The sequence below is a fragment of the Gadus chalcogrammus genome, chromosome 13 (genome assembly GCF_026213295.1).
Source record: "Gadus chalcogrammus isolate NIFS_2021 chromosome 13, NIFS_Gcha_1.0, whole genome shotgun sequence".
NCBI classification, from domain to species: domain Eukaryota; kingdom Metazoa; phylum Chordata; class Actinopteri; order Gadiformes; family Gadidae; genus Gadus; species Gadus chalcogrammus.
In genome coordinates this window covers 10,466,774-10,490,518 of record NC_079424.1, presented here as the reverse complement: position 1 = coordinate 10,490,518, position 23,745 = coordinate 10,466,774, and the positions used below count along the sequence as shown (strand labels likewise).

Genomic DNA, 23,745 nt, shown 5'->3' with positions numbered 1-23,745 from the left:
CTCCTACATCGGCTGCGTCACACCTTGGCAACGTCGACGGCACAAGCTGTAATATATTGGAGGACAGAAGCACCGTCCGGAATCAAGAAAATATCATAATTAAGCGGGTAAGTGCACGATAAGGTTTATAGTGGCACTGATTTATCACGATACACAGCAGCCGGGTAAAAACATAAAAATAACCTTTCTACTGTCAATAATCGTGTTCCGCGGACGAGGACAGCAGCACATTTGTATTGTTATTTGTCTCATCATTTACTGCAGGGTATTCTATCATATTGTGCGGATTACTGTTTGAGATTTTTCATTCATTATACATATAAAACATGACATTTCTCGGGGTGTTTCATAGCCTATTAAAACAAACATGTTAGAATTGCACATCCGTCTGATGGTTTGGTTGAAATGCGCATGTTTTCTTATTCTCCTTCTCCTCAGGTTTACTGCTTATCGTGAAGGAAAATGGTCAAACTAGGGAACAATTTTAGCGAAAAGAATAATGGGAAGGGGGTTAGTGAAGACGGGTTCGACACAATCCCCCTGATCACACCGTTAGATGCCAGTCAACTGCAGTTTCCAGCTCCGGAAAAGGTCTCAATTCCCTCTTTCATCAATGCATTGAATATAATCAAGATGAAGCCTTTCTATTGGAAAATAACAATTAGATCACCAATATAATTTCCTGATAGGTCTTTATTTTCCAATTTTCTGAAATACCATGCAGCACGTAACACGTCATGCGTCTCTTGTGTTTTCCTGGGCCAGGTGGTGGTGAAGACAAAGAGCGACTACGATGGGGACAGCAAGAAGGCCAAGTTGAGGTCCCCTAAAATTGCAGAGTTCTCTATAAGCATCATCGAGGGAGTGTCTGAGCGGCTCAAGGTAAGAAACACCACCTCTCTTCTGCATTCATGCTCCTGTGTCTATTATTTGTGTGGTTTCCTTCCTCTTCACTCACACACCCTCACTCTCCCCCCCCCCCCCCAACACATACACACACACACACACACACACACACACACACACACACACACACACACACACACACACACACACACACACACACACACACACACACACACACACACACACACACACACACACACACACACGTTAATATCGACCACCTTGGAGCTTCTTTGCAGTGCATGATTTGTCACAGAATCCTCTTCTCTCCCTCTCTCCCTCTCTCGACTCATCAGAGTTAGAGTGTGGAAGAACATGTTGGTTTGTGTCAGGGACCTCAGTGTATTGCAAAGCAAGAGGGCTCCACCAGGAAAGGTTTGCTAGCTGCATGCGTACACAACAGAATGCATAATGCACACAGCCTATATCCCCCGCCCCCAAACACCTCATTAATTCCGTTGCTGCCATGGCAATAGCCTCCAAACAGCAATGTCTGGTTGAACCATTGATGCTCATTAGAATGTGTATCCCTCAATTATTTTAATGATAGTAATAATAATGGTTTTGATAATTGGATTATAGTAGACATCTTTATTGTCCACTTATGACATGGAAAATCCTCTTTGGCTGCACAGACATACCCAAACATACCAAAACACTTTCTCTGCCATGGATTACAATGCATGATATAAAGCCAACTAAGGAAGTAAGTGGACGTGGAATAATAAGTGGTGGGGCTGAAAGTGCTAATATTGACAATTATTATGTATCTTAAATATACATAATAGATACAAATACAAATAATAATGATAATAATAATAAAATAAAATCCTCAACAGATGTTTATAATTGCAAAAAAAACATCATAAATCAAAGGTCATAATCAAGGCCATCTAATGTCTTTGATTTTAACAGAATGTCCTTTGATGTGCAAGAAGAAGACCAGTTTTAAAGATAAGGAGGGACATGTCTGGTGTGACAATCTGTGCTTTGATATGTTGTGTTAAGGAGACCCCGCAAGGGTATTCCCTTTCATCCACTCCTGTTGCCGTTTTCATGTCACAAGCTATTTCCAGCACTGCGTGTACTTTTGAATCCTGACACATGAATTGTTCTCACACGAAAGAGAGACTAAAGGCTTAAAACAAAAATATCCTCATAATACATCATGCACTGTGGAAAAGCCCTTCAGATATAAAATATATTTCACTCAAAATATCTTTATCTGTGCATGTTCCTCTTGTCAGGGCTAACCTCACCGCACATCGTAAAACATCTCATCTCTCATTTGATCCCAAAACTTTTGTCAGAGAGACTTTGTTAACAACAGTTTGACCACTGCAGGCAGAAAGTAGGCCTATGGGGAACACGGCTTGCAAAAAAATATATTTATTCCACTTCTCAAACGGGAAAATGATGAAGTGACTTTAATAACATCTTGTCTTCCCTGGCACTCCGGTCTCCTAGAGACACCGCCGGCGGTTACATAATCCCCAGGAGAAACAGAGAGAAGAGACGCACGCTACCCGACATATCAATGCTGCTTCTCCCCTTGCCTTGCAACACTTGCACTGCTTCTTCAATGAGAAGCAGTGCAACAATGAGATACATCAAGGTTAGGTCCTGATGCCAAATGAATGTAGTCTATTATTAGACCACACAATGTTACAGCTAACATTATAACCTCTGGACCACATATTGATAGTGCTGACTGGTTTCTACTTCTACACATACCCATCAAGACAACCCCATATAACGATAAATCAGCCCATATAGGCATGGTTATTTGACCATTCTGCCCACACTAATATAGAATGAGGATTGACCTGGGTCTGGTAGAGGCTTCATGAACCAGCGCCAGAGAGTGCATGTCAGTTTACCTTGTATCTCTGAATAATTAATCGTGTTGAACCATTGCCATGCTCTTCGAGTCATGGCAGCCCCACTACCATGATACTTGATGCATGAAAATGACTCTTCATCAGTCCTTTGCTGATGGATTTTTCTGTGTATTTTGTATTCCTGGGGCCTCGCACACGTTTTTAGTCTCAAAAAAGGCGCCTGTAAGGTAAGGGGTGTAAGACATTCGGAAAAGACTACCGCGGCTATTCGACGCAGAATCATTCTTGGGCCTTAATGAGCCGTAAACATGTGTGCTGCGTAACAGTTTGAGGACTGAACTGTGATGGGCTGGATCATGGATGGTTGACGGTGGTGGTGGTGGCTGGTTGTGTCTCCCTCTCCAGGTGACTCTGCTGGTGATCTGTGCCCTGGCCTTCCTGGTGTGTGTGGTGTTCCTGGTGGTTTACAAGGTCTACCAGTACGAACAGCCCTGCCCGGAGAGCTTTGTGTACACGGTAAGCAGCCACGCCCTGCAATGTGGGGTACAACGTAACAATGTGTATAGATGTCATATTCAATGAAGAATAGGAGAATATAATGTAGATATACGTATACAAATGGTTTGGGGGATGGTCTTTGGGTTGTTTCATTTATTTATTTGTTGATTTATTCTTTATTTATAAAGCACTCCTCAACCGATAATATCACGCTTACGATCACTAAACTAGCAAATAACAAAAAATAAAAATGCGTCATAGTTTGATCTCAAAGGGATGGAAGGAAAGTCACTGTTAAGGTCTTGATTTTTTAAATGTATTAATTTTTTAATCAAACTAATGCTGCAGCTACCTTTCTTTACCAGATGTTAGTTTAACCAAATTCACCTTTAACCACACACACACACACACACACACACACACACACACACACACACACACACACACACACACACACACACACACACACACACACACACACACACACACACACACACACACATTGACACAAACACACACATGACAACGACACACCAATGTTTGCAAGTGCCTGTTGCCATGGGGAATCATGCATGTGCCTTGCTGGTGTATATGAGCTCATTTACGGTAATAGGCTAATCAGTTTTCACATCATCTCGCTCCAGCAGACTGAGCGAACTCCAGCCTCCTCAACCCTCAATCCTTTTGCCTCACATGGGTGAGGCAAAAGGATAAATAGACACATCATTATCAAGATTTCCTTTTGAGCGTCGCCAATAGTCAAAAAATATGAACATTCATTTATTCCTTTCAGTTTTACTCTTCATCACAACAAATTTCTACCTCTTATGTTCCCGTTTCTCCCCAGAACATTATCCCTCCCTCCCTCCCTCTAGGGCTCAACAATTGATTTATTGTCCTCCCCGCTTCCTCCCAATGGGACCATCCTCCCTCCCCCCCTCCCTCCCCCCTTTTCTTCTCCTCTGTGCAGCAAGGGCGCTGCATGCCGGCCGGGATGTACGGCTACTACCCCCCCCAGGGCCCGGGGGGCCGCGGCCGCCTCTTCACCATCATCAACCACTACAACATGGCCAAGCAGACCATCACGCGCTCCGTGTCGCCGTGGATGACCGTCATGTCCGAGGAGAAGGTCACCCAGCAGGAGACGGAGACCGCCCAGAAGCTGGCCTGATCCCCTAACCCCCCCGGTTCTGCTCCCGTCGCCGTCAGCGAACAAGCGGCGTTTGACTGCCACCCAAAATGTTTGTGTCTTTTCTGAGGGAAACCTAAACAAAGTCCCATTGTTTTTTCTGTGGGGTCAAACATGAGCGTGATCCCCTCTGAGCTGCTACGTCGGCCAAGGCTGAGGTGGAAGCCGAGGTCCAATTTTAAGTGAGGAATTTATTTTGAGGGAATGTTTGTGAAGCGATTTTGCGGGAAGGCCAGGATTTACCGGTTCCCTGGAATTCCTGGTTTGTTTGGGCAGCATAGGGTGATTTACACTTATTACATATTTAAAGATAGTCCGTAAAAACGTAGAAGCGCCTCATGAACACAGAGCAACAACAACAGGCGCACAGATAATTTCTCATTGGAAACAGAGACCTCACTTTACTTAAGAACAGCTGGAGTGAGTGTTGGTTATGTCTGCCTCACCTCTTTCCAACACACAAATGCATGACTCGTGCCATGGTGGATTGGTTCTCCAGTCATTTGAAAGCTGATTCAGTCTTGTGAGAGTGCTAATGCACTATTAACAGGCAGACTAGGACACAGTGGAACCAGCAGTGTCTTGTGTTCATCTCTACCTTTCTAGTACTTTCCCTGGTCCTCACCTACCATGTGTTTAAGGACTCTATGACCACTAGATTAAACAGGCTCCCTGATTCAGATTCATTTGAAATGAATGTCTAAATGTGTTTTAACTCTTTGTAAGCAGCACCAACGTGTTTATTTCGACTCAACATTATACATTGACAAAATACACAAAGATGTAAACAATGTAAGAACTGCATAAGAACTCTAGAACGGGTTTTCTACCAGCATAATCAATTTATTGTATTGAATGTTTTGTGCACTGCAATATGAAGATACTGTCTTGTGCAATGCTTTGAATTTATTTAGTGTAGTGACAATGGATGGCTATTGGTAGCTATTTTAAGATACGGTACTTGTACAATTTGATGTAGTAGAACAATCTGACAGTAGTACTTGTGGTTGTTGCCTTTTCTGTATCAGTCATTTCACAGTAGCTGGCAGAAAGGATGTATCTTTTTAAACAATGAAGTATTATATTTAAAGTGCATTTGCTACTGAAACTGTAAACTTAAGAATGGGAATGAAGTGCCAACAAACAGCAGATGAAATGGTTTACTGACATTAAATTGTAAGAAGGAAATTTGTTAATGAAATAGGTTTTCAACACTGATGAGAAAATGTAAATAAATTAATCCTACTATTACATAGGTGTCTATCTCCTGATATCACTCAATTCAATATTAAATCAAGAAACATATATCCTGTCAATTTGAATTGCATTTTATTATGGAACACAACAGTTCAGGATTCTGTCCCTTTAAGTCCTTAAAATGCTCTTATGGACCGAAACCAATCAATGTGGCTGATCCTAGAAGCCCCAATGAGGCTGGCCACTTTAATGTTTTCGAGTGTGTGTTAAATGTTATACGAAGGACAAGCACAAGGCAGTATTTCAAGCATTAAGGCTTTTATTAGATTAAGTGGTTGATCAGTGCAACTTGAACAGCAGCAACCAACAGTGCTATTGGTGGTTTATTTCGACCTGGACTTCCAGGATTTTGGTAGTTCAGTCTAACATGGAAGTGAATGAGGGACACGGAAAGTTCACGGTCAGATAACAAAAAGAGTTTATCATTAGATGAATCCTAAACATTATTGGCCCAAACAATGCAAGTCTACATAGTATCCTTTAATGCATTGGAGGCAATAATAAGAAAGACAACCAGCTGAAGCCTCTGTCTTTTTAACCATTGCTTCCTTTAATTCATTTGCAAGCACTGAAGTGGCTTCAAAGACAATGATTGTCCCACCAATGCTCAAAATTAAAAGTTGACAAGTCACATTCAACCCAGTAGAAGGATTGCTGCCCTCTAGTGGATACAGTGCTGTATTACATGGAAGCTGCCACTTAACAGCCACAGACTGGCCCCAGCGCTTGGTTACAAACTGCATTTCATACACACAAACTTGATCATCTTCATTTGTTCTACTCCGTTCATTGGGTCCTTAAGACATAATTACACATGTGTTAGCTGAACAAAACAGACAAGGCAAGGAGGTCAGGAGGATGTCCACTTCCTGTTGTGTGGTGTAGGGTCCAATCAGACGTCTGGGAGGCATTAGCTGTCGTACCAGTCCAGGAAGAGCAGGGAGAAGGAGCACATAACCAAGAAGAAGAGGATCCACACGCGGAAGCCAGCGTTGTTTTTAATGGCCTGGAGACACACAGAGAGAGAGAGAGAGACACAGAGAGAGAGAGAGAGAGACACAGAGAGAGAGAGAGAGAGAGAGAGAGAGAGAGAGAGAGAGAGAGAGAAGAGAGAGACACAGAGAGAGAGAGACACAGAGAGACACACAGAGACACAGAGAGACAGAAGAGAGAGAACACAGAGAGAGAGAGAACACAGAGAGAGAGAGAGAGAGATAGAGAGAGAGAGAGAGAGAGAGAGAGAGAGAGAGAGAGAGAGAGAGAGAGAGAGACGCGTTTCAACATGAAAACGTGTACCTAGCCTTCTGTACGTTGATTAATAAATTGCATAAAAATGTGGGCAAGGTGAACGTTGCTGGTTGCAACAGAAGATCTCACTGCTGAAAAGAATGATTGATGGGGACTGTAGGGTTGTTCACCTCTCGAATGTCTTCGTTGCCTTCTTTGACGTTTTCTGTCGTGCCCACGACTAACTGGTGGATATTGTCTATCTCCGTTTCCTGGGGAAGAAATGCGTACATAAACATCCATCCACCGTGTACCTTTACAAGTATATTCATGTACAAAACGTGTTCCTATAGAACTCACCTGTTGGAGGACCTTCTCAGCAAAGATCTCCTGGAGTCGAGAGATCTCAACCACCTTGCCCTCAATTTGCCTGAAAGCACGTTTGGAAGTTGATTGATTTGTCAAACCAACAGAATAGCCGTGCCTTTCAGATGACTCTAACACTTCTCACCTCACTTCATCCACTAGGCTGCTCATCTCGCTCACCAACCGCTGGTTCTCTTGCTCAAACTGCAGGGAGAACACAGGAAAACAATTAGGGATTGTACACAAATAGATATCTTAAAGTGCATGCAGAGTTTTGTGTCTGAGTCGTAGCTCGCCTGTGCCTGACCGAATTCAAGTTTGGTCAGCCCAACATTACCATTACATTTTAGTCAACAGTAATCATATTCAGTTAAGAGTTAACACTACGTTTACTCAACAAGGGAAACAGAAAAGGAAATGGGCTTGCAATGTATGATTATTCATCACAAACAAGTTTGTATTTCATTTTATCTAATCCCATCAATGTGATTGGTGCTGTAGTTGCAAAACAAATATTCCTAGTCGCAAGTCTGACAGTGTCCATTTCAAAATTAGTTTAAGCCTGGAACCAACGTGTGTAAAATGAATTAGTCAGCTGTCTGGGTAATCCTTTTTCGGTTGAACAAGTTAAGGCTGTTTATGCCCAATTATAATCCTGACGTATTTACAATTCATATTGGCCTGATGCTGGAGATAGACATACAAAGCAGGTTATTGTAGCAGCTCAGAGGTCGAACAGTGTATGCAGTGCTACTGGAAGGGGCGCCACACCATCTGAATTTCCTCTGGAGAGAGCTCGTCCTCCGCTCTGCTGTCCTCCCAAGGGCTCACGCTGTTGTCCAGCAGCTCAGACATGTTCCTCTCTGAGAGAGAGAGAGCGCGAGAGTTAGGGAGAAAGAGAGAGACACACACAAATAAGCCAGATTCAACTCTCACACACACATTTCAAATTCAGAAACTTTATCATCTCAAAAACAATCACCACGCTCAAATGGATCTTCTCATTCGAAAATATTGACATAATCGCTACCCTCACAATTATATAAAATCCCTCAAGTCGTATAAACATGACGATGGTAAGATGACATTTTGAGTGTATAATCTTCCTCAAAAACACAGTCCAAACTACTGTATGCATTAGACGGATATGATCTCAGAGCTTTTCTGCTCATCGACGTTCCAGGAACGTACTCGCGCTCACACGCATCCCTCCGCTCCGGAGAGGACATGCTCATGGCTTTCATACATGCCGACGTTGACGCGCCCTTGAGAGAAAGAAAGATTCCATTGTGCGGCGCGGGATGCTGCTTGCCTTCCACAGTCTCCGTTCACACTTGGCATTTAAGACGCATCCATTGATCACGAAGCCCACAAATATGTGTCTTGTGACAGATGGAGAGGGCAGTCTGACTATGGATACACGCCTCTGCATTCCAACATGTGTTGGCCGTTGACTTCCTGGGACGCCCCCACCATTTTAAATCGTACGAGTGATGTGACAACTCACCACTGAATAAGAATACCCAGAATCCCTGAGGTTTGAATCTGAACCACTCAATGGTGGAGATGCACATCGCCGCAGCCCCTAGCTCTACGTCGCTATGGCGACCAGGTGGTTGGTCATGAACATTTTGTGAACATCACGTGGCGAGACTGGGATGGAAGCAGACCTACCGGAGCCCTCCTCCTTGACCGCCGGGGTCTTCTCCTCGCTGGGCTCAGGCCCGGCCACCTTCCCCGACCTGCCCTGGTGCTCGGGTTCCAGTCGGGACCTGGGGAATGACATCACAGCGTCAGGCGGGGTCTGTGGAGAGGTCGGGTGCCACCGTCGAGGTGAGGATACACCAAACCGCTACTCACAGCCTCTTCTTGTCCACCACTCTCTTGACTCGGATGGCCCTCTGCTCAGAGTAAATCTTGCACACACCTTGAAGGGGAACACACCAGGGGAGACACACTGAAGCCACACGTCGTTCCCTGCAAGGTGGTTGTTGTGTAACCCGTGTTAAGCCCACTACATCCTACCAAGAGTACGATTGTGGATGGTTTGAGTGAAGTGAATTGAGCTCACCTCTGAGATACATATCAACGAGGTCCAGTACTGCTGCCCTGTGCTCCTTCATCTGAGCAGACAACACTTGCTTCTCAGCTAACAGGAGCCAACAATAACAAAAAGCACACCAAACACAACATGTTAATACAAAATGTTACATTCTGTACATTTTGTAACACTCTGGACAGGCATGCAGGTGCAGGTAAGGCTGAAGCAAAGAGACCAATTTACTTGTACCATGCTAGCCCAGTGGTTCCCGACCTTTGAATCGTCATCAAGACCTTTGGTGGAATCGCCTGTGCGTCTGGCGATGCCAATTCGTCTGGCATTGCCAGACGAATTACAGACCAACGGACACAGAACAAAATGCCTCCGGGCACAATTGGATAGGCCTACAACCAATCATAGCAACGAAACGTGTGACGCAGTACTGAGAGACAAAAAAACATTTATCCTCAACAAAAGTGTTCCGTGCAGTTGTCTGTTCTTCTTTTAGAGGAAATATACCGTCCAGTATGTTTAAAACCGGCGTTATCAACAGACCGTTCTACATCAACGGCAGCCATCTCTGTTGTTGTTAAATGCCTCTATTACACGCCTGAGCCATCATCGTATTTATCCCGCCAGTTGTGATCGGTTGGCCTATTTCGTACTGGGCAGAAAGAAATTTGTATGTGAGGGAGGCCAGACCTATCTGCAGAGCAAATGAAACATGAGCTTGCGAGATTTGTCTGGTTCCCAGGCAATTGGTGGACCACCTCATATGCAAACGGTAAAAAACAATTAAACACACATGAAGTGTTGGCGCACAAAGGTGCCAGCCCCCCCCTTTATATACAGTCATTACTGCAAGAAGGCCCTGGCCAGTGGAAAACAGTGCACAGTCAGCACAGCTGAATTTGCAGCATGTTTATTTACCAAACACAAATCAACACAAAAAAAGCAAAGGAAAAACCTTTGACCGAATGCATAAAGTGAAACACACATAAATTACTATAAAAGATTTATAATATATGTTATTATTATCCATTTAAAGATTTGTTTTATTGTTAAATGTGTTTTTTAAGAGCAAAAGTGCCAAGGACCCCTGTGGCGGTTCCCTCATGTACCCCCCCAAGGTGAAAACCCCCTGCCCACCTTCAGAGCGGAGCTGGCGTATGGCCTCAGAACATGTCCTCATGAAGATCTGGGCGTCCTGGTCTATCTGGTCCCGCTCGCTGTCCGTCATACGCGTCAGGTCCGACGAGATGAGGCTGAGAACGGGAGGATCACACCACGGCATGTTGTTCGCGGTTCGCAATCATCAGTCTTTGATTGAAACGTGAATAGATTTAGTTGATCAGGGTATTAAAAAAGTGAGGGTCAATTGGACCCCTGCTGAGCATTACACACCAGCGGCAACCTCCTTTCAATGTTTAAACGATGCTAGCAAGTATAATAATGCAGAAAGTACAAACGATGGCTCTAGTTCCTCCTTTCTTTAAAGATTTATCAATGTAAAAATAAGTCATTTGTTAAAGACTTTTCATTAAAAGGGTATAAGAACCTAAAATATATATATATATTTATTTATTTACACTTCACTTCTTTGCTTTTGCGTTGTATCCAAGGGCAGGAGTATCCGGTTCAAAACTGGGCCGAATGAGATGCTTGAGTGAAACCGAGACCATCAAAAATCCCCAACCAGGCCTGACGTGATACCTGTTCCCACACCGCAATCTCAATAAAGGCCTCCTCCGCCCACACACTTTGATGACAGCCTAATGGCTGCATTTAAAAGCTTTATCAACACAGTTTAACAAAACATACGCGCCTTCACACACCCACGTGCACACCCCAAAGCACAGAGGGCGCTTGAGGGAGGAAGGGTGGGAGTGGGACAGGGGGTAAAGAGGGAGGGAGGGAGGGGGAGGGAGGGAGGGAGGGAGGGCCAGGATTAGTCCCAGGGCGTGAGCCACTCTCCCCTTGGTTGCAGCTCAATTATTCCAGACAATTAGACTGGAGGCTGCAGCCAGGGACCACCCGACTAGCCGGCCCACCTTCAGACGCCATCCGACGGCCCCGTGTACCACGACACACACACACTCTGCATTCACCGCGCACACACACACACACACACACACACACACACACACACACACACACACACACACACACACACACACACACACACACACACACACACACACACACACACACACACACACACACACACAGCTGCCTTTGAGGCCTTTTATGAAGAGTACAGGACAGTGCTCTTTTGGACGGGCATTGCGTAGGTAGGGATCACGGCGGCATCTGGATGATGGTAAACGGTGGCATCTATTCTGTACAGTGGTGGGTGCAATGCCAGGCGGCGCTCTCGGTTTGAGGGCGGAGGGAGGGAGACGCATACCTGCCAGCATTGATGTAGTCCTTCCTGTGCTGCAGCAGAAAGTCCTTCAGTTTCGTGATGTTGGTGATCTGCCAGGAGGAAGAGAAGAGTGGCATTACTAACCAGTTCAATACATCAAGTCAAGCAATGTCTTTGGCAGGGGCACACTTTAAATGCCATGCCTCCGATATGTCTCGGGTATTTTTGGCAGTGTCAGTGTGGCTTTAAAAAAAAAATAAGGCAGGGTTTAAAAAAGGTGTGCCAGGAAGCCATTTTGTCCCATTTACCTAAAAGCCAAAGCCAAAGTCAATGTGGCTGTTCCTATTTGTTTACTGTCACAAGCGACCGTGTCCCATCGATCTCGCAATGCGTCCTCGCTTATTTACCCTCGACGATCTGTTTGCCCTCGGACATACAGCAAACAAACTAGTGACTTCCTTGTCAAGAAAGCACTTGTAAATAGGTGTGTGTCTGCTGCTTGCCATTCAGGAATCGTCTCAGAGAAATTCTCTAATAGGCTTTAAAAAAAAACATATTCATCCGTTAGCGTTTATCCTGGAAGACGGGGCCACGAGTGTGTTTGTGTGCACGGAAACCAGAGGAAACTCTATTTAATCCAATATTTGCTCCTGTAATTCAGTCAAACACTGAGGGGCAGACAGGGACGCCTGTCCGCGCGAGGAGCGGTGTTGGCAGTGTGTCTCGTCTCGCATGAGCCGTGTGTGAGAAGAGGCGACGGACACGGCTGGCTCTGTTGGGATTCAGGAAGAATGACAGGACATTTTAGACAAGTGCAAGGTCTGAATATGTGACACAAAGTGTGCGAGTGTGAGACAGCCCCCCCCCCCCCCCACCCCCGTCTCCCCCCCCGCGTGTGAGTGACGCTATTTTGACAGCACAGCCACACTGTCTTTCGACTGGGCAGTCTTGTTTATTTTGATGGCGCTGCGACGCTGTCTTCGACCCGCAGTCTTGTTTTTCGGGCCTAATAACCCCAATTATCAAATTGCCTGCCCCCCTTTTGAGTTGTAAGGGGTAACATGAGCCAGAGTCTAATAGCGTCTCCGCTTCTCGGAGGAGACTAAACAACAGCGTTTTGTGCTCGCGCCGTGTTTGAGAAATGGGTGTCAGGATCCACCCAGACCAACAGCTCGTGGACGTAATTGAGATCTCGTTTTTCCAGACAGGCAATAGTGGTGCAGTGATATACAGGGTGGTGGGGCTGCTGCTCCGGGAGGCCAGAGGCAGACGAAAGAAAAAAAACTGTCGAGGCAGCTCTTGTGATAATACAATTATTAAAAGGTCAGGATTTAAATGTTGTTCCGAGCACTCCAGCTTGTTTCAAGGTCAGAAGTGAAGTCGATCTTGTTTGAAGAAAAAAAAAAAATACGAAGGATTTGCTTTCCAGTCAAACCTCACTGGATTGATCGGCAAGAAGGCTTGTTTGTTCCTTTGTATTAAAAGAAAAACGATCAAGGATCTGGCCTAAAGTGCGCAGGTAAAAGCATCTTAAAACCACAGGAACGACGTACAGTCGCACTGCTCAAAAGTATCTCAATGTGCGTGAAGATCCTGGGAGTTACGAGGTCCCTCATGGGCCCTGTGCCTCGACGCACTACGCAGACTCCTCCAGCAGGCAGTGCTAAGGCCACAGGGTTGGAAGGTGCTGACTCAGGGAGCCAGAGAGCAAGGGAGCCATGTCACAGGGGGTTGAGCCGTCTCCTGTGTGTATACATTGGGGCTCAGATTCCCAGCACAACCTCAAGGGCTTGCAGGGGGTCAGTGGGATCAATTGCTCTTGTAACGTAAGACCCTAAAGAGCAAGTAATTCCCCCACAATGAGGAAGGGGGACATTGTGGCGCGCTGCGTGTGCGTGTCTGAGTGTATGTCTATGAGTATTGTGTTATTCACACATAAAAGGAGGGCAGCCTTTTATGTCTGTCTGTGTCTCTGTGTCTCTGTGTCTCTGTGTGTGTGTGTGTGTGTGTGTGTGTGTGTGTGTGTGTGTGTGTGTGTGTGTGTGTGTGTTAGTATGCGTGCGGTGACTACTGCTAGTCACCGCTGAGGACGGAGACAGTCTGCCGGGCCACATCTAATGTTATCATCATCATCAGCATCAAGGACCCCCACTTCACCTCATCACTTTCACCCCCCAAACCCTAGCCTCCAGCTGTGGCTGAAGCCATCACGAGTGAGGGGGTGGAGGGGGATTACTATGATAGAGCAACGGTAAAGACTCCAAAGTCTGAGGGATAGCTGAAGGCCTGGCGCTCTTTGTTTAGCCAAATCCAGGTAAACCGACAAGACTTTCATAATGAGCGTCCTGATGTGACTGGGGGGGCGGGCTCTGCGTCATACAAGCTTTGTGTACCATAGACAAACCAATCTGCTGTTTGAGACGCACGCCTGCGGGAGAAAGGATAAGAACATGTTGATTTTATTACCCTGGGTTTGCTTGCTGAAAATAGGAGCAAATTGAAATTGTAAGGATGCTTTCATGAATTTATATAGGCCAAAGCACGCATCGACACACACACACACACATATATATATGTATATATATATATATATATATATATAGAGTGCAATTGTGCGTGTTAACAGTAAAGCTGTACAGCAAGGTTTTAACTAGATTATGAGAATTATTCGATGGAAAGATCTTTCTAAGGATTCAGGTGTTTTAATACAGAGAGAGAAACAGAGAAAAATAGACTAGCATGTTACCGTTACAAAACCGTCCAACTGTATTTGGCTTGGACTTAGACTAATCTTGGCAACTTCTTGTAACCTTTAACGATTCCTTTCATCGATGCCCAAATGGTTAATGACCAACACAAATAACAAGCTACAGAATTAAGCTGATTGCTGGATGTTTGGACAACCCTAATGCTTGCTTCAGTTTCACTTATGGCTTTCAGTAATAAAAAATAATTAAGAGTGCATGCCAACACATGCCATATATTGATATGTCATACAGCTATTAATTCTATCAGCTACAGGGTTCAAAGTGATATCCAGAGATCTGTTTCTTTATTTTTTTCGATTATAAAATGATTACAAGAACTTCCAAAGCAGTTCCTGATCTAGGCGTCTAAAACCTATTCTGGATATTAAAACAACAATTCTATGTGTATATGTCAGCACATGTCCAGTTTCTAATTGCAAACCATTTCCATATATAAATATTAGTATCTCAAAAATGTTTTAACGAGGCATTGTCCCCAATCTTGTGTATAGCTTGCACATCGCATTGACTGCCTCCCTTTTGGAATCATACGAGCATTGGAATTAGCATTATTTTTTTTTGGTCATTGTTTAGTAATTAATCATGACATGATTTGTCATTATGGGGAGACGTTGTATTGTCTGAAACTACCACAGTGTTTCTCATGCGACACGAGGCAAAACAAATCATTAGCCAAGGTTAAGATATATTTACGTTGATTTAGGATTTTACAGCACTACAGTTCTCTTGAGTCCTCTCAATATGGCAGAGTATTACCAATTCCAACCAAAAATCCCATGAGGCGTTCTGGTGTACAATCCCTCCCTATAGTCCGAACGGGAAGGGCTGAATGAACATTTAGTCAGTTCAAAATACAGATATAGATTAGGACATAAGGGTGGAAAAACACACAACAAGATGCTATTGGCAGCCCTGAACCAGACTCACATGACTCCATAAGGGGACAACGGATGATTGCTCCAAGTCCTTAAAACCTTAAATGAACATGTGATGTCAGCGGCTGCCGGTCACACAGAGTGTGAATGCCTCTCAAGGTAGCTAACCTGCTTGACAGGTCACGGCCAAGCTATGAAGATGGCACTCTGTCAAACATGTACCTTAATTGCAGACAGTAGACCTTAGGTTAATTCTTTAATTGCTAACCTTTGTTAGCTAATCAGACAGATGTGTCTAACTTTGTTTCCTATTGTTCACTACTAGGTCTAAATGCTGGGCACAGGAGCAAACTACTTAATCCAATAATTTGAAAGAATAATTGGTGGCCTCTTCCTTTGAATTGTGTCATACAACAAGCATCCTAACAGTGGGGTGTGTGAATGTGTGGATGGATGTAATATAATGATGAAGTCCCGCCTTTGAAGACCTACCAAAGAATTAAAGCACCAAGCATCCGCATTACAGATGTGGACTTTCCTCAGGTAAACAATCAATATAATAAATGTTTTCAAATATTCAGCTTTATGCTACAATTCAATAAATGGAAGAAGAAAAAACGTATAATGCATTTTATTCACTTTCAGTCAAAAATATTGCTTGGCTTCAATTTCTTCACCAAACCCTGGTATATTTAACTACCATTTGACAGGCCAAGCAACCACTTCAAAAACACGCAAACAAACATGAGGTAATAATCGTTCAAATGTGTAATAAACCCTACCCATGCTACACAAACCCTCCAAAGTCATTCTACAATTCCCAAAGTATCCATGAAGAAGCCATCAAAATCTACTTTCAAAACTTAAAAAATAAGGGCTTTGGAAAACCAAACATTTTAGCCTATAAACCTGAGCTGTCAATTGGCAGTGATTCTCTCGCAAAAAAATAGCTTAAGTAGAATCCGGTTTGACCTCAAACTAACTCAATAAGAACATATGTATTGTATTTTGTTAGTACAGTATATTAGGCAACAGAAAGTTCACCATTTTGTAGGACGATGTGGTTTGCAACAATTCTCCAAAAAGCTTTTTCCAAGATCATATCTAGAGTTTTTCAGGATTATTTTAATAGCTTTTAAGCTCCGGGATGTTAACCATTACTGCAAAAAAAAAAGAAAGCATAACATCAAATGAACCGCTTTCTTAAATCTGAACTCAATATTTTAAGAATACGTGACATTGTCATTTGAATTTTCAAACTTTCCTTGTGGAACGGAGCCCCCCTTATAAACATCCCTCCCCATGAGTAACATTACATACGCTTAGCTTCTGGCTAACGGCCACATTCTTGAGGGTTTCAAAGAAAACACTGTGAGAAAGAGCCAATTTACCCCTGCTATAGGCTCAGTGGGAAGCCAGGCACTATTTTCTACACACAATTTAACAATTTTACACATTTAAAACACGAGGAGAGCAGCCTGCTGCGGAAAAGAGAGGAGGTGAGCAGTGAAATGGAGATCACAGTGGCCAGGGGGGACCCCTCTAGACGGGGAAAATATTCCCCAGCACCAAACAGCCCCCTGCAAACATTGGGCCTGTTATGAGCCAATCAGCATGGCTCAGCGGCGCCTAGAACCATCACGTTGTTCCATGCAATGATATTATCATTTTGAGAGAGAGAGCGAGAGAGTGAGAGAGAGAGAGCTTTTTGTTCATGTATTCTCTCATTCTTTGATGTCTTTTTTTATCTGTTTTTTGGAGATTCAGTGGGAACTGCATGGAGGGGGGAGCTGTGCATGTCTTGAAGGGAAACCCACATCTGTTGTGCATTAGGCGCCGGCCGTCAACATTGTTACTGGGGACCTAATTTAATATTTTCTTTGTTTTGATCTTCCACCTTTAATCACTGGCTCTTGGGAGGATCGACTTTCTCCCCAAAATTGTTCGAGAGACGAAAGAAAATGTTATTGCAGCATGTTTATGGAATTATGCATGCGAAGAGCGGGCTTACACACACACACACACACAAAGGCTATCTCAAGTGGTGCAGAGGGACGAATGGATAGTGGGAGAGGAATAGAGGTGGACAAAAACCACAACATAACTGTAGGCAGTCAGAACATTCCAAACTCGCAATTTCGATTTCTCCCAACGCCAGTTTACTGAGATGGTTGGAGATGATATCAGAAGCCAGCGGAGGGGGGGGGGGAGGTGTAGAGGGCAAGCACCCCAGGAAAGGTTAGAGTTTCTTTGAATCAGCATCTCTCTGCTTTTATTAAACCACCATTTCCAATATCAGTGCAACAAGGGTGAGCAGTGCGTGACAAAAGCCTGGTTGTTTTGGAGCCGCTGTGAATTGGCCGGCCCTCGCGGCAGACATCAGGTATCCTTTGAAGGCACCATCTCCCTAAGGAAATGCAGGCTAGGGCCTTTAAAAGGAGTTTGGATTCATGACATGAGCTGTCAGATGCCAGTGCCCTCTGTCTGCACATTATATAATATGCATCACAGTTAGGAGGCGAAATGTGTTATGCTTCTTCACAACTTATTGCAAGCATGGCATTGGGACTAGGAGCCTATGAAAACACCTCACCCTGCCTTAAAAAAAATATCCTATGATCAGCATTGCAGAGCCTTTTGTAGGGGCCTCATAGTAGTAGTTTTCTTTCGACCCTGTAAAATGTAGTAAAGCCTATGCAGACTCTAGTTTTTACATAAAAAGGGTCTGGAAGTAGGATTCAAGAGCTATTATTTGCTCTTGAAAATCCTTACTGCCATAGCCATCGGTCAGCTATTGGGGGCAAACTGCTCTGTGAGAATTCCATTGGTTTTGAGTTGACTGTGCCTGGCTCGACAGGAGACCATTCCGATTTTAGACTACTCCTGTCTCATTTCTGACCAATCATGTAATCTCTTCGGCTCCAAACAAGGATCACTGTATATACGGCTCTCAGGATCCGACAGCCGCAAAGTAAGGTTGCCTAACGACCCACAACAAACAATGCCAACAGCAGACTTTCCCAAACTAATGAGTAAAGAGAATATGGTCCGGCTATGCGCAGCTACCTTGCTTCACAGTACTACATCAGTTACAAAACATATTATTCTAAGCTAAACTGGATGCTAATGGGAAGAAAAAATGAATGGATCAAGCAGCCGTTTTGGCACTGAAAATGTGTTATTGAGGTATTATTCACCTAAACAAAATAATGTGTGTTTGATTGATCCCTTTGAATCTTCTTAAATACTAGCTTGTGTGTGATTGCCCAGTAAACAGGCTTGACAGTGAATTAAGTTAAACAAATGCAGACAACAGGTTGGCAAGCGTGAATCATTTGTAGAACTCAACCAATATTCATTTTCTAATAAAAAAAACCTATTAGTGTATAGGCTCTTGTGCTGAATTCGGACCTTGCAAGCATTACAAAAGTATATGTAAGCATAAGTATATGTAAGCATCTGTCTGATTAGCTAACAAAGGTTAGCAATTAAAGAATTAATTATATAATATATAATATTCAATAATATGATAATACATATGGAAAAATAAATCATCTGTTATGTAATGATTTATTAATATTGTGTCATGGGCAATACGGCACTGAGGTTCACATAAAAACAATGCATAGCTAACTGCAATAATTGGATTAATAACTTTGTCAAGACAAAAGGTCTAATAGTTTAACAAAAAAAAGTGGAGCTATGCAAAAGGAGCTTATTGGAGAAGGAGATCAGCAAATGGGGATCTACCTGCCCCAAACTTGGTGTTAACTTACTGGCTAATCTAGAATCGTTTTTTATACAGCCTTAGTGTTAAAAAGTGCATCTCAATCTCGTGAACCCAGTTGTCATCTTGCAATGTTGCACAAGTAATATTGAAAATAAACAGCACAAGCAGCAGCCTGCTGTCAGCCAGTCAGTCACAGAGCAATGACAAGCGAGCAGGCATCGCTTTACAACATCAGTTACGTGTAGGCCATAGAAGCTCTGCACAATGCGCTTTCAGCCCATGCGAGTGTTCAAAATGTTTATGTTTGACAGAAAAAGAAAAAAATTGAATGTCTGCTTCCACGAACTTATCATCTTCTTTAGGCTGGCCTTTAATTTGAATGGTTTGTTGTAAAGTTTACAACTTCAAGCTAAGCGTTACCGAAGACGTTGCGAAGCTTTAACGGTCTATTAACGTTGTTCTTCTCTGAGCCGTTTCATGTTTTGGGTCTCAAAGTTGTGTGAGATCTGAGTGGCTGATGAAATCTAAGTAATTCACAGCAGCAGACACTTAGCGGTAACGTTTGTGTCGACATTAGATGCTAGCGATCCAGTAGCTTGAAACCCTCAACTGAACTTACCACCTCCTTAGCCTTGGGGGAGAATCCATGCTTTGTTTTACTCCGCTTGAATATCTCGTCTTTGGTAGAATCAAACCCTATGCCCATGGCTTTGTTTCGGGTTTTGACAGTTTTGACACTGGCTTTAAAAAGTAAAGTTATGTCCACAGCCATCTTGCTGTAGCCTGAGAGCTGTAAACAAACGGACACGTCACCGAGCGCTACGTCATCACTCCGCGACATGGTGTTCTGTAAGGACAACAGTGAGAGAACCACAACACATTTAAGGATTAGAACAACGGCATTTTTATTTTTAACTTGTTTATTATACAACCAGTATGTATAATCGATAGAGGGTGATATTTTATCGTTTTTACATGTCATTGAATGTTTTCTTAATTGCCGCGAGCATTAAGAGCTGGCGCCATTTATTATTCTTAGAAATCTTAGAATTCTCCAAAAGCAACAGCAGAAGAATATCTAGTCATAATAAGTTAGGAGTAATCCTTGCGTGTTTGGTTCATAACTCCTTACTATTGCAGGCTACTCCACCACCAGGCTGGTGATTTGTTGCAGATAAATTCTTGACTTCTGTTGCTCCACATCGTTTATTCAGATGTCCTATTTGAATATAATCGTATTGGGGATTCGCTGTTTTGCTTAATCTATCATGCTTTCGCCGTTTCTCCTTCTCTCAGTCAAGCATGTACGCGAGAATGAGAAGGCCTAACTGGACCGATGAAGAGTCTCTACTCCTTGCTCAGCTGATAGAAGAACGGAAAGAGATAATCAGAAGGAAGTGCAGTGCTGGAGTTACATCACTGGCTAAAAGACAAGCATGGGAAGAGATAGCCCATACCATTAATATAGGTTTCCCTCAGTATCAGCGGACAGTTGCTGATTGTACCAAAAAATGGGAGAATTTGCTTGCAAAGTCAAGAAATGAAATAAAAAGACAAAGAATGCATATAGGTGAATATACCAAAATATGATGTATTTTTATTACAGCTTCACACATGTGGTATTGCAAAGTCTATCCATGTTGCACATCCGTTCCAGCTTAGCATTATTTGGTATGCATGAATTAATGCGTTTTTTCTATGTCTTTCTCACAGGTGAAGACTTGTCCCCTGCACAGTTGAGTGATGTCACCCAGATTGTGCTTTCTGTGATGAACCTCTCTGACAGAATGGATGAGGAGATGAAAGATCCTTCCATTCTACTTTTAAGCGAAACTCAACAGAGGTACACAACATTTACAACATAATGGTATTCATTCAGTTCTATCAATAGAACACAAAAGTATGACGTTGAAGCTTCATGACCAGAGCCTTGCTTAAGGACTCGTTGAAGGACTCGTTGTTGCTTCTCCTTGTCATTGTAGCATAGTTGCATAATTGCACTCAAAATATAATGTGGAAAACTCAATCTATATTCAAAAATGTAAGAAATGTTGTCACTGTCCTCATTGTGTTTATATCAGATCATTTGCTTAAAAAGCCAACAACTACCACTTAAATGCTATACTTGTCCTTCTTTTATTTCAGCTTTGATGAAGAAAGCAATCTATGTAACACACCTCTAACGGAGAATGGCCATCATTCGTGCAACGAGTCCGGGACGATACGCCTCAGCGACCCATTCGATTCTCCGGAGGAACAGAAGGTGTCTTTTTATAACAGTGTCCACCATTCTCCCGTGATGAACATAGGCAATCACGGTATGACCGTCAGCTCTCCTTCAATGCCGTCGGCGCCTTTGACTTTGCCTCGCGCCATCAGTACACCAGCATCACCGCACACCTCACAGCACACAACGTTGCAAGAACGAATGGATTTGGAGATGTCTGTCCTTCGAAGACAAGAGGCTGTCCTCAAGCTTCAAGAGGAGTATTATTCTCTTAAGATTAAGCTGCTGAAAAAACAGAATGATGTTTATTCGAAAGATCAGTGTTAAAGAGGATATATCACGTTAACCTGTGGCCGTTTCTGGAACACGACCATCAGAAATACTGTGAAGTAGGTGTGGTCATTTAGTATGGCGCCTGTTCTTATATTTTTTATTTGAAGAATCCCAGAAGCGCGTCCATAGTTTACATTTGATTTACTGTCTGTGCTTATTATGGATGTTTAAACAAGGTATCTAGTAATGCTTACTGTGTGTGTGTGTGTGTGTGTGTGTGTGTGTGTGTGTGTGTGCGTGTGCGTATGAGAAAGAAAGAATGAGAAGTAGATATATTAAATCATTTCTAGTTTTAAGTTGTAACTCCTGTGATTTTTGTCTTTCATGTTTCTTTTATTCGTTACTTTTTCCCAACTTTGTAGAGTAGATGTTTACATTATTTTTACTAAATTGCAGCCAGTCCAACCTGCCCTTTTCCCCCTTATTAACTTTTTTCTGCACCAATTGACTCCAATTTACAAAAATGTACCAAATATCAAAATCATAATTCCTCAAATAGCCTTGAATTTCCTCAGCATTGCCTTCTCTATAGTCTACAATAACCTGAGGACTTAAAGATGATTTACTTGTCTCATCTAAGTTCAGGACAGAAATAATATATCCTTTATGTATGTAATTTCTGAAATCTTATTTCATATCAGTTAATTTTTTACATACAAACCAACGGCAACACTCACCAACATTTGGCCGGTGCCCAAAGCATGTTGGTGGCAGTTTTCTGTTGTCAGATTATGTTTCTGTTAGCAAACATGTTGAACCTGTGTTGGCAAATGCCAACCAACATTCTTTAGTTGGGTGTTGTTGTTTGTTGGGGCAGTTTGCTGGAGCACCTCAAAGCTACAGGATAATGACAAATTTGACAAAGATGATGGATAAAGGCTCAGGCTATGGACTGGGCCAGCAACACCTCTGCGCAAATTATTTTACAACAATGGGACGGTTTCTTCTGCTTATACCAGTTACAAACAATTATTTGATATTTGTTGCTTTCAACAAGCAAACATCTGATTGATAGTTATATTCTACGAAAACAATGATTTTTGCAGATCTGTTTAAAAGATGGACTGTTAAAAGATGTGTCCCCTTGAAACATGTACTGATCAGAATGAATGCCATTGGTGTGTATTAATTTTCGATAACGGAAAACTTCTGCCTTTTAACCGTTCTGAATCAATATGCTACAAATCCGAGTACAACTATCGACCAGATGTTTGCTTGACAACGAAAAAACAATATGCTCAAATGCTGCAGAAGAATATGAAAGTAACTAATATAATCATTGTTTTTAACTTTGGTATAAGTGGAATAAAACAGTGCGGGGTAGAAAATAATGTACTTTGGTCATACATTATTTTCCCCTAAGAGGGCTTCCCGTCATAGTTAATCCTTACGTATACATTCACACAGAATACAAATGTTGAATTCTCACATCTAAGTTACCATTTATTTGAACGTTTAACCACTTTCAGCACAAGCTGTCTTGTTTGCTCTGTAACACAGTCCATTTCACATGTATAGTTTACTTTGTGGGTAGGGGTGTCAACTTGCTGATTCACCTCTTTTCATTTTAATGTGACTTTGAGAGTTGGGATTTTTGACATATAACAATAACCATATTTAATAAAAAACGCTGCGTGGCTACACCAAACGTACGCAAACGAAAAATAAGTCTAGACGAATGTAGTAATTTGTACATAATATTTCTCATAAATCTGTTTATTTTAAAGTGACTCGTCTTGGCACCGAGATGTGAGATGAGGGCCCCGGGGTGACGAATAAAAGACTGTTATTTGCTGTGCGGTTTGCTCATTTCCTTTGTTAGTGTTGTGCCAGACTGTGCTACAGTCGAGCAGTGTGACTGTCTTCCCTCGCTGGGCAGCAGCGAGCCTCCACGGCTATAGCTCTCCCTCTTGTGCATTGATTTCTGAAGCAGCTTTTTCAAGACTTTCCCTGAGAAAAGAGAGCCTCCTTTCATGAACTGTAGCAGGAACACAACGGCTAGCCCAGACTGCCATGATGACATGGGGATGTGTCCAATTCAAGGTTTATATAAACATCATGTCCTCTCCCTCTCTGGTAATTCCTAAGACCAACTAAATAACCATAATCATTAGGGGATCTT

At 42.9% G+C, this 23,745-nt stretch overlaps 2 protein-coding genes and 1 long non-coding RNA gene across 3 annotated transcripts; 2 read left to right on the top strand and 1 right to left on the bottom strand.

The window, feature by feature from the left end:
- LOC130401771 (neuronal vesicle trafficking-associated protein 1-like) lies at nucleotides 1-5,815 on the top strand. Its single transcript, XM_056605719.1, has 5 exons — nucleotides 1-107; nucleotides 439-591; nucleotides 766-882; nucleotides 3,153-3,263; nucleotides 4,216-5,815. Exons 2-5 carry the CDS (start codon nucleotides 463-465, stop codon nucleotides 4,414-4,416), a joined length of 558 nt encoding a protein of 185 aa, XP_056461694.1. The 5' UTR covers nucleotides 1-107; nucleotides 439-462; the 3' UTR covers nucleotides 4,417-5,815.
- On the bottom strand, nucleotides 5,746-19,915 carry stx18 (syntaxin 18). Its single transcript, XM_056605718.1, has 11 exons — nucleotides 19,683-19,915; nucleotides 11,733-11,800; nucleotides 10,475-10,590; nucleotides 9,356-9,433; nucleotides 9,145-9,211; nucleotides 8,959-9,056; nucleotides 8,056-8,147; nucleotides 7,430-7,488; nucleotides 7,279-7,348; nucleotides 7,110-7,190; nucleotides 5,746-6,697 (listed from the first exon to the last, which is right to left on the bottom strand). Exons 1-11 carry the CDS (start codon nucleotides 19,902-19,904, stop codon nucleotides 6,602-6,604), a joined length of 1,047 nt encoding a protein of 348 aa, XP_056461693.1. The 5' UTR covers nucleotides 19,905-19,915; the 3' UTR covers nucleotides 5,746-6,601.
- LOC130401772 (uncharacterized) lies at nucleotides 19,885-23,745 on the top strand. Its single transcript, XR_008903880.1, has 4 exons — nucleotides 19,885-19,997; nucleotides 20,360-20,633; nucleotides 20,777-20,906; nucleotides 21,209-23,745. It is a non-coding gene; the product is annotated as an uncharacterized LOC130401772 (long non-coding RNA).

Coding starts and splice junctions, on each gene's coding strand:
- stx18 (XM_056605718.1), bottom strand. CDS start 19,904: ATGTCGCGGAGTGATGACGTAGCGCTCGGTGACGTGTCCGTTTGTTTA. Junction 10,591..11,732: donor GACTACATCAATGCTGGCAG/GTATGCGTCTCC, acceptor TCCCGTTCTCAG/CCTCATCTCGTCGGACCTGA. Junction 8,148..8,958: donor GGTCAAGGAGGAGGGCTCCG/GTAGGTCTGCTT, acceptor TCTCTCTCTCAG/AGAGGAACATGTCTGAGCTG.
- LOC130401771 (XM_056605719.1), top strand. CDS start 463: ATGGTCAAACTAGGGAACAATTTTAGCGAAAAGAATAATGGGAAGGGG. Junction 592..765: donor AGTTTCCAGCTCCGGAAAAG/GTCTCAATTCCC, acceptor TTCCTGGGCCAG/GTGGTGGTGAAGACAAAGAG. Junction 3,264..4,215: donor CGGAGAGCTTTGTGTACACG/GTAAGCAGCCAC, acceptor TCCTCTGTGCAG/CAAGGGCGCTGCATGCCGGC.